This window comes from Sinocyclocheilus anshuiensis, unplaced genomic scaffold (assembly GCF_001515605.1).
Source record: "Sinocyclocheilus anshuiensis isolate Anshui unplaced genomic scaffold, SAMN03320099.WGS_v1.1 scaffold1836, whole genome shotgun sequence".
In the NCBI taxonomy this organism is placed as follows: Eukaryota; Metazoa; Chordata; class Actinopteri; order Cypriniformes; family Cyprinidae; genus Sinocyclocheilus; species Sinocyclocheilus anshuiensis.
The window spans coordinates 100,552-110,624 of record NW_015555949.1 but is presented as its reverse complement, the minus strand read 5'-3'; the positions used below and the strand labels follow the sequence as shown (position 1 = coordinate 110,624).

The following is a 10,073-nucleotide window of genomic DNA, read 5'->3' as shown; positions in this document are numbered from 1 at the left end:
GCATGACGAAGCGGATATCGTCCTCTTTTGGAGGGCCAAACAAAGTAGTTTCGCTTTCACAACGACACACACAGCGTCTTCACGACATGGCCGCGGCGGCAACAACAATACTACAGCGAGAATAAAAGTTACGCCTTCTTTCTTTGCGTGAACATTTGGGCGGCGTCATGCAAATCTTCCCATATCGTGACGTAGATATGTGGGGGCGTGTTAGAACGAGCCGTTTTAGGTAGGCGTGGTTGACTCTTAACTTTTATAAAGAATATCTCTTTGGATTTGAGACTTTAGTCTTTGCAACTTTACAGATCTTCTTTATGCACCAAGAGCTTGTAACACTCCAAAGAGAAAGGAAAAATTTAAACCGCATCATATGACCCCTTTAAACCATTCAACGCTCGCGCGCTCTCCTGGAGACTGAGCGCTCATGCACACTCGAAGCGCACACACATAACGCCAGGTTCACACATTCTCCATTTGCAGTGCGTATGCGGTGCATATTTTTTTTCCACGCTCATGTTAACGGAATTTAAAGCATTCACACTGCACACGGTTGCGGTCCGGCAGTGCGTTCCATGCGCGGTGCATCTGCAGCAGCGCACTGATTGTTTCCACACCGAGTTTGCTGCACGCGCTGAATTAAAGTGACAGCGCATTGTTTGCTGTAAATATGAAAACGAAAATGTAGTAATTACACCATAAATGCATATAATTAAAGTTTGCTGTGTTTCACAGTCAACACATATGGCTTGTTGGCTAGGTTTAAAGAAAAAGAGCACTTTTAGATAAACAAGGCAATAATAGATGGCACTTGTGGAGGTAGAAAAACAAAGTTCTTTATGAACCGCAGGATTGCTTGTAATAAAGATTTCAATGCAAAAGAAAAGGCAGTAGAGCTGAGTGTTTCTGTCAGTGGAAAGTTTTAATTTTGAATGTTTGTGATAACGTAAGAAAAGTAGTTTAAATATTTTTGTGTTGTGCTGTGTGTAAGCTATTGTGCAACAATTGCATGAGTGTAAAAACAAAAATGCACTTTATGATCGAACAAAAATGCACTTCATGATCAAACATTTAGGTGAGATAAATATATATTTTTGAAAAATCTCTAAAAAATACTTCCCTCCACCCCTCAAATAAAAAAAAAAAAATCCCCTCTCACAAGAGTCACCTATAAGAGGGAAATTCCCCCCTATTTTCAAAAATGAAATGCAGGCCCTGAATAAATGTCTAAAAATCTTGATTGGAGTCTTACTATAAATAATTCCACATGATAAAAATAAGGCTTTAAAAAGATCGGTATCGGTGATCGTATCGGCAGATACTGCTTTCTGTGATCGGTCTCTAAATATGTATCAGTTTTTGTTTAAATATTATGACAAATTAAACCTAAGTACATCAACAAATATCATTTTAAGGGTCAAGTGCAAGTAACTACTACAGTTGTCATGTACTTTACAGTGTACACCAGACAGTAAACATGGTCTGAAAGCACTTATGTAGGTTTCATATATGCTCATTAAATAAAATATTGTTTGTACTTATTTATTTATTTTTGGAGTACCATGTAAATACCATGGTATATAAATATGCTAATCATTTAGTACCAATACCAAGTATAAATTCAAAGCACCATTTCACACATCACTGTGCCATAGTACCTCCATATACTACAAAAGCTAAGACAAACAAACAAACCCCAAGCCACGTGCCAAATCATATCCGTAATCGGAAGAAAAGTAGAAAACACGTTCACATCACACATAAACATCGTTTCATTTGCGGTTTGGTTTAAAAAAGGAAATAAACTTACACATTAAAGTGCTGAAAGCCAGAACAGCCAACAGACCCTGAATAAAAACACTGAATCCGTCCATCAGTGATCCGTCCACGCAACCCTGATACTCCGGACTCACCAGATAACTCATATTACTGCTACTCTTCCAAAAAGCAAACATGTTTGCGTGTAGAAATCCAAAGAATAGTCATAAGATCCTTCGCGCAAACGACTTAAACAGATTTTCCGTTTAACTTCACTGGCCAGAAGACGTAGACATTTGTACGACAGACCGATGAACCGAGAGACCGCATATACAACACTGGAGCTGTTGAAGTCGTGTTGAAATTGAGCGATGTGGCATAAGATAGCGCATTTCTCTCAGGTCACTTTCTTTCCTTCTTTCTTTCGTATTATTGAGTCAACAAGGGGGAAAACGGCTTGCTGACGTCACCTCCTGCTGCTGAAATCTCCTGAAGCCCTTTGTCCCCCAAACACTCATGTGCTGATGTGAATGCACTCACCAGGTCAAACTACTTTTTTATTATTATTTACTGGAATTATATTATATTATATAGAGTACAATGAGATGTATTTTATACATTCTGCAAAATATTTTCTTTATACAAAAAAACAAAAAATCGTATGACAGCTAGGATGTTTACCCTGGGGGGCTTATTGCACCAGGTAGAGGGTCATCTTACATCAGTTTTCAAAAGTAAACTTATCTGAGAATATGAGAAAAAGGTGTATAGTCTTTATTATTTCTCATTATTGTAATAAAAAAGAAAAAATAATCACCAAATAAGTATTTTAAACCAAAAAAAATATATAAAAAATAAAAAAGTTTGTTAAAGTTATTGATGGACCTCTTGGAGTAGGGAAATCAATTGTTCTAATCAATTCCAATGTATGTTAGTGTACTTGTGTGATGAATCTGCTGAGCTCTTGGTCCTTATAAAAAATAAACCATTAAAAAAAAAACACTGAAAAATACAGTTGTTTATCAGAAGTTACCACAGAGCACTAAGTGAGTGTTGCTCAGCCTTTTTTAAGCCACTTCTCAGCCGTGACACACAGTAAAAGGAGTGTAGGGGTGGGACTGCTTGGTTTTTTCAGCTTCAATGATCCATAACTCTAATGCAACAATGAGCCGGAACATAGGAGCACAGCTGAAACGTGTCAAACAGAAGAAATTACATTTGACTTTAAAGAAAAAAAAAATCAGTTTTATACACTCTAAAAAATGCTGGATTAAATACAACCCAGTGCTGGGTAAAATAGGGACAAACCCAGCAATTGGGTTGTTTTGACCCAGCGGTTGGGTTACTACCCAGAAGGTTGGGGTAAACATTTAACCAAACCGCTGGGTCACAACAGCCCAATTGCTGGGTTTGTCCCTATTTTACCCAGCACTGGGTTGTATTTAACCCAGCATTTTTTAGAATGTAGGACATATAAGCACAATGAGGTGCATTAATCAGCAACTACAAACTGTATTTGGTTTATTGCTTATAAAAATGATACCATGGTAAATCAGTAGGAAATCGCACAAGTTTACAATCAATAACATTGACTATGTAAACCATTTGTTCAACAGATATTGTGTGGCATGTTTTTCACTATGGTTGACTTTGCTATATTTAGGAGCTGTTATCACAGCAGATTTAGTTTGTTTCATGTTTTGAAGTCATGTCCTTAAGTCATGCCTTTTATTTTGAACTCTTGTCGAGCTTTGTTCAATGTAGCTTGCTGTATAGGTGTGTCTGTTTATTTTGCATTCATTATACACTTTTTAAGTATGTATTTACACTACCATTAAAAAGTCTCTTATGTTCACCCAGGCTACATTTACAGGTGCATCTCAATAAATTAGAATGTCGTGGAAAAGTTCGAAATAAATGAAATAAATTAACTTTTCCACGACATTCTAATTTATTTAGATGCACCTGTATTTGATCAAAAATACAGTAAAAACAGTAATACTGTGAAATGTTATTACTGTAACATTTGGCAACTCATAGACACATAAGAGCAGGATCCAATTGCTGATTATGATTTTTAAAATAACATTATGAAATACAAGGGACAGAAATCCCAAGCACAAAGAACAAAACTGAGCAAGCCAACAAAACATACACAGAGAGACAACACTTGGCCATAACCACATGAAACACTAAAGCTTATGCACAGGGGTAACAAGGATAACAAGACACAAGTGGAAACAATGAGGAAATAATAAGGAACTAATAACGGGTACAAGATTATAAAGAAAAAGATGACAATAATAGCAGCTCCGGGACCACCGGAGCCAGGACTGCCAGGCTTGGAACCTCCGGGACCACTGAAGCAGAGACCACCATGGCACTGAGATATCACCAGACTTGGGACCACTGGTCTAGGGAGTGCTGGCACCATCAAGCTAGGGAAAGTTGGGACAACTGCCAGATTAGGGAGAGTTAGAACCACACGTTAGGGAGCACTGAGACCATCAGTGCTGGATCCATGGCTAGTGGTCAAGTCTTCTGTAACATTTGGTAACCCAGGAACAAGAAAGAGCAGGATCTGATTGCAGATCATAATTTATTAAGGAAAATAACAAAATACAAGAAACAGAAATCCAAGGAACAAATGAACAAAACTGAGCAAGCCAACAACACAAATGGACATGACATGAACATAACCACAGGAAACACTAGAGTTTATACACAAAGGGGTAACTAATAAGAGGGAAACAGGAACTGAAGGCACAAGACTTCAAACTAGTCAACATAACAAACACAGACAGAACTGTAATTACAATTTTAAATAGCTGTTTTTTTTATATATATATATTTTTAAATGTAATTTATTCATGTGATGCAAAGCTGAATTTTCAGCAGCCAATACTCCAGTCTTCAGAGTCACATGATCCTTCAGAAATCTAAATGCTTATTTGGTGGTTTATTACTATTACAAATGTTGGAAATAGTTGTGCTGCATTATATTTTTGTAGAAACTGATACCTTTTCTAAGGATTATTTGATAATATAAATATTTTGTAACATTATAAATGTGCAGGTATTTACTGTCACTTTTGATCAATTTAACATCCTTGCTGAATAAAAGTAATCATTTAAACATTTTTAGATTGTCTCTTTCAAAAAAAAAAAAAAAATCTTACTGACTGTTAGTGTATGTATATTATGAAATACATATGCACATATATTGCTTACAACCCATGTGTCTCATGACTAACAGTAGGCACATACCCTCATTGCATTATGGGAGTGATTCCTCCCTCCACAGAGACTACTGGTATCCAGCTGTAGCCTACGGTCAGAGAAGTGCTCAAACATGAAAAAACTAGACTGTGTGTATAATAATAGCTGCCTTTGTTGTATTAATGATGTGTCCTGTCTACCACCTTGTAGACAGGACATGGAAACGGCAAACTACTAAATACTGATTTTAATGGGGGTGATCATATAAAATACATCAAAGTAAAGTGGCTACAAATATACATAGAAAAAATATTGTCAGGTAACCTTTAAATGCATTTCATGCTAACGTCTAAATTAACTGTTAACCAAATCTTAATCAAACTGATCAGGTTACACAGATAAAAATAATTTTAAGGGACTTGTCAGGTAACAACTGTACATTTTTACAGTGTAGTTATGAATCTGGAACCTGACATTTTGAAAATCATTGAAATTCGGTCTATAATGTGCTATGGAATACTTTTCTGAAGGCCTGTATACCAAATTATGAGCTACCAGATAATGTCCAGAGCTAATTTCCCTAGGCAAAACTTTCAGTACTATGCCACAGCATGAAGAGGATAAAGTATAGACACACATTGTCTATCTCCTCTCACAAGGTTGCTGCTCCAGCAGTGGTAATCTGTCCCTGGACGTGCTTGTCACAGTCTCCTCTTGTAGATTAAGCTCAAGGCATGAACCATCTGTTACTGTAACATCACTAAGTGGAAGCCTGCGCTTATTTGTTTCTTTTTGGCTGTTGCTGGACAAGGAATTTCACCTTGTTTGTGCACATAGTGACCTAAATGTGTGAGTGGTTTAGAGTGTTGATGGGAGTTTCCTGATAAACTTACTTCTGCACTGATGCTAATGAGAACATTTTTGAGAAATCTTTTTTTTTCTTCTTTGCTCTGGAGGAGTAGTACTTTACAGTGAGCTGTAAACTGTAAAGTATCATATTGATGTCAATTTAAATTCAGTACAGCAATGAATACTCTTACCACAGGATGGCAATGGAGGACAAGATGAGCACTGAATTTGTAAATCTGAAATAGGATTGCAATTTCGAAAAGTGAAAAGAATTTAACACTTTAATTTGCAATTAGATATACTGTAATATGTATTACATAAAGCTGTGATGAATGTACACTGTAAAATATATATTTGCCAGGTAACATAACGGCTTCTAAATTAATGGCTTCAAGTAAATTCAAGTGAAAAATGATTGCACAACTCACGTTTTAAGATGAGGTTGAAATAGACCATTAAGATTGTTATAACTTTTTAACAATGTAGCCTACATTGTCATATACATATAATAGTCATAGTTTTGTAAATGAAAGTTATATTTACTTTATTTTGTTTTGATGATTACTATCATGACTCTAAATAATTACTTTAAAGTTCATTTTTACTTTCTTTCTTTTTTCTTTTTTGTTTAAATATAAAACACCACTTTGAATTATACTTACAAACATGGAAGTAAAAAGACACTCCAAATGTAAAACGGTCAAATGTTTTTTGCGTAAGAGTTAAGAAATAATCGAACAGATGATCAAGATGAAAAACAAGCGAGGTTGCAACAGCAGCCCCCTCTTGTTTACACAGTCTGTGTATCAAAACCTAGCGAGTTACCTACATAGAGAGCATTTTATGAGCATTTTCACCGTGTTCCTGCCCAGCGGTTTCGGCCATCAAAATGTCGAAAGCTCCCAAAAAAGATGCATGTGTCAATGATGCCCAAAAGTGCTGCACGCGCTTATGAATGCCCAATTACTGTCCATGCAGGCGGCTCGCAAGGTTTTAAGACACAGCCATGAGTTTCTCCACACGAGGGAGGCGGAGGCTCGGGCCCATTTCTATTTATAATGGACTGAACAAATTTTGCAACTGTAAAGGTCAATGAAGGAGTCGGCTTGAAAATAATCTGTAGATGTTGAGACATGCGCAGATGCAGGATGATGCCATATTGGACACACACATACACACACCGTTCCTGCTTCAACCAGAACACCGGATCACTCAATTCAGATAGACGGCAAAAACTCGCATAAGGTAAAAACTACATTATCAGCATGAACTTCATTCTGTAATAGTGATCGTGACTGACGCGGACTCGTGCTTCTTTGCGCGAATTTCCGCGTACAGGCGCTTTTTCCTCGTTAAAAACATTTGGAGGTTGTTCGTAACAGTCAGAGATATATACAGAAGCGTCTGCGTATGAGTTGACAAAACGGTCCGAAAAATAAAGTAACCTTATCATAACACGAACGTCGAGGGACCGCACTTTCGATTCTGCCGATAAATATATTTACGATCCGAAGAGACGCGCGCTGGAAATGTCGCTGAAAAATAACGTTTATGTAACAAGCGATATTGTGGTGCCGTGCTCTTCTTCCTCAAAGCGACTCTCGCTCTGTTACTATATGACTTAATCTTCAAACTGCCATTTGACCTCCTTTCGTTTTCAAAGGACACAACGTTCAGGCGTAATTATCAACACTTAAGTTTACATTTTCGTGCGGTGTTTGTATAAAGGTTTTTGAACGCCACGAACCGGTCGGTGTACGTGATTCAGGTGCGCAGAATATGCGCTGAAATCCTCGTTCCTCATGTGTCAGATCCACTTTCAACATGGCGGGTTAAGGTGTGTTAAAACTGCCATGCAAAATCTTTGAAGAAGGAAAAAATAAAACCGCACTGGTGACGCATCCAGTTTTCGTTTCTTTCGCTGCACCTGGACGTGTTTTAATGAATTAAATTCAAAGTTGTCGTTTGGCGACGTCGGTGAAGTTTTTTTCCGCTGCAGTACTTTTAGAGTGTGTAAAGTACAGTTGTGGATCACACATGCTCATACAATATTTCCTGTTTCGCTTTCTGCACTCTTCGCTGTGCGGGCTGACAAAGCCATAATTTTATTCACATATTATTGCTATTTATCAAACGCTTCCCCGTTTTCAAAAAGCTATTTATTAATTAAGACAAGACACGCTTTGAGGGATGAACAAACCGTAGTGTTCTTGTCAAATCAATTAAGATTATTTTGAATTAAAAGTGAATTAATAAATTTTCGGCAAAATGCGAGTTGCTATTTATTTGATTAACCTTTATATTAGTGGATGTCGCCGTAAATCCATGGGGTGTTATCCATGAATTCATACGGGCGGATTAAACTGATGGCAGAAATGAAAGGGAAATGGAGTCACGCGTTTGGAGATGAGATGAACTCAGATTAAATTATATATTTTTAATTCTCCTTAATTCTCTGCCTGACCTGAAAGAGATTAATACGAACAAGTCTCTTCATGTCTACGCTGGTCTTTAGGCTTTTTAGACTGTCATATAGGCTACACTCTAAAAAATGCTGGGTTGTTTCAACCCAACTTTAGGTCAAATATGGACTAACCCAACTTTTGGGTTAAAAATTTAATGTAAAAATTTAACCCAACAGCTGGGTTAGTCCATATTTGACCCAAAGTTGGGTTGAAACAACCCAGCATTTTTTAGAGTGGCTAAATAGCAGACCAATTTAAGCATTTGATTAATTAAACCGCTCTACCATGAGAAATGAAGATAACAGCTACAGCACTTCAATAATACGGTTATAGAATTCATGGCATCCAAATCATCGGATGTGTTAAAATACTACCTGACTGCGCAAGCTTCGATAAATCTTGACATTTGAATCGAATTGTGCCCTCACAGTTGAGCCAGAAACCAACCTGCTATATGGAATATATTGACCCGCTAATTAAAGCCTCCTAAAAGTAGCCTAAGTCAAAACAAAAGGTTGTGGCCCACATATTATATTTTACATACAGCTTGATATACAATGTTTCAGGATGCACAAAAGTTTAGGGGTTATCGAGTGCATAGATTATCACTTATCACAAACAGAAGTTGCTTTCGTCTGAGGAGGTAATAAGCAACAGTACGCAGCTTGAGCACATCCAGTACGTGGCAAATACGTTTGAATTATTTCAAAATGTGTGACATTATAGATTTACATACAGCAGAAACGTTAAAAAAAAGTAGGCCTATACTGTAGCAGTGAAGGCAAATTATATTTTGGGCTGTGCGATATTCACTTTAACGTTTTGTGATCCGAGTATTACGCTGCAGAGTATAATTCGCACACGTGTTGATTAGGTAACATGTGAAGTACTGGCAAGCCATATTTAAGGCATGGTAAACACACACACGCTGTTAGATGTGCAGTGAGAGATATGCGATATGTCATAGGGTAATCAGATAGTTTACCCTCGGGTCGCACAGATCGTGTGACTGCCTTTGTTCTGATGTGGATTGAATAATGCGATTTACATTCAGCCCATTGTGATGTAATGTCATAATGAGGACGTCACTTTGAAAACAAATGTAGGTGGCCTCGAATTAGACAGACTTTCACATTTATGATGATTCGTTTAATAAACTTTAAACATCTTGAGGTGCAGGAATGAATGGGTAGTGTTTATTCTTATTTGGGATATAGGCTTATGCATAGCCTACTATCCTACATAGCCTATATTAACTATTGCCAACAGCATGAATTTCCCTTTATAATGTCAGAAGGTTTTTACAGAGAATGCTGTCATGGGCATTTTTCTTTGGCTGGTAAAGAGTAAAAGGCAAGGAACTGAATACTGCACCTTGGTGATGCCATCATTTCAGTTCAAGACTAATGCTTTAGAGCAATGCATAATGCTTTACTATAAAAGTTGAATGTCATAACATCAGGTATAAATGTCAAAAATGATAGTGACAGTTATACATGTTTGTTTCAGTCCATTTGACTTCGTCACTATCCTCTTCAAGTTTTTTTTCTAACCTGATTCAAGTAAATTCAGAGTGGTTGGATTAAATGTAATGAACTTAACACAATAAGTTGGTTCTTTGGCATTGCAGTTTGCGGTGTAAAAGGGAAATTGTTCTGAGAAATAGAATTTGCGATTTTACACTCATTTTCACATGTTCAACATGAGAACGATTGAAGTCTTTTATTTAATATACATATAAGGCACCAACAGAGGACTGATCAGACCACACAGTTGTAATAGATG

The 10,073-nt window shown here is 37.1% G+C and overlaps 2 protein-coding genes across 4 annotated transcripts in view; one reads left to right on the top strand and one right to left on the bottom strand.

The window, feature by feature from the left end:
• LOC107675974 (store-operated calcium entry regulator STIMATE-like) overlaps positions 1–2,239 on the bottom strand; it is an 18,593-nt gene extending 16,354 nt beyond the window's left edge. The window contains exon 1 of the mRNA XM_016470479.1: positions 1,808–2,239. Within this exon, the coding sequence (XP_016325965.1) occupies positions 1,808–1,952 (145 nt within the window). The 5' untranslated portion in view covers positions 1,953–2,239. The remainder of the gene's footprint in view (positions 1–1,807) is intronic.
• Positions 2,240–6,965: 4,726 nt separating this feature from the next.
• Positions 6,966–10,073, top strand: part of LOC107675978 (scm-like with four MBT domains protein 2) — a 45,457-nt gene continuing 42,349 nt past the window's right edge. For all 3 annotated transcript variants that reach the window (XM_016470486.1, XM_016470484.1, XM_016470485.1), the window contains exon 1: positions 6,966–7,068. The gene's annotated coding sequence lies outside the window, so the exon portion shown is untranslated. The remainder of the gene's footprint in view (positions 7,069–10,073) is intronic.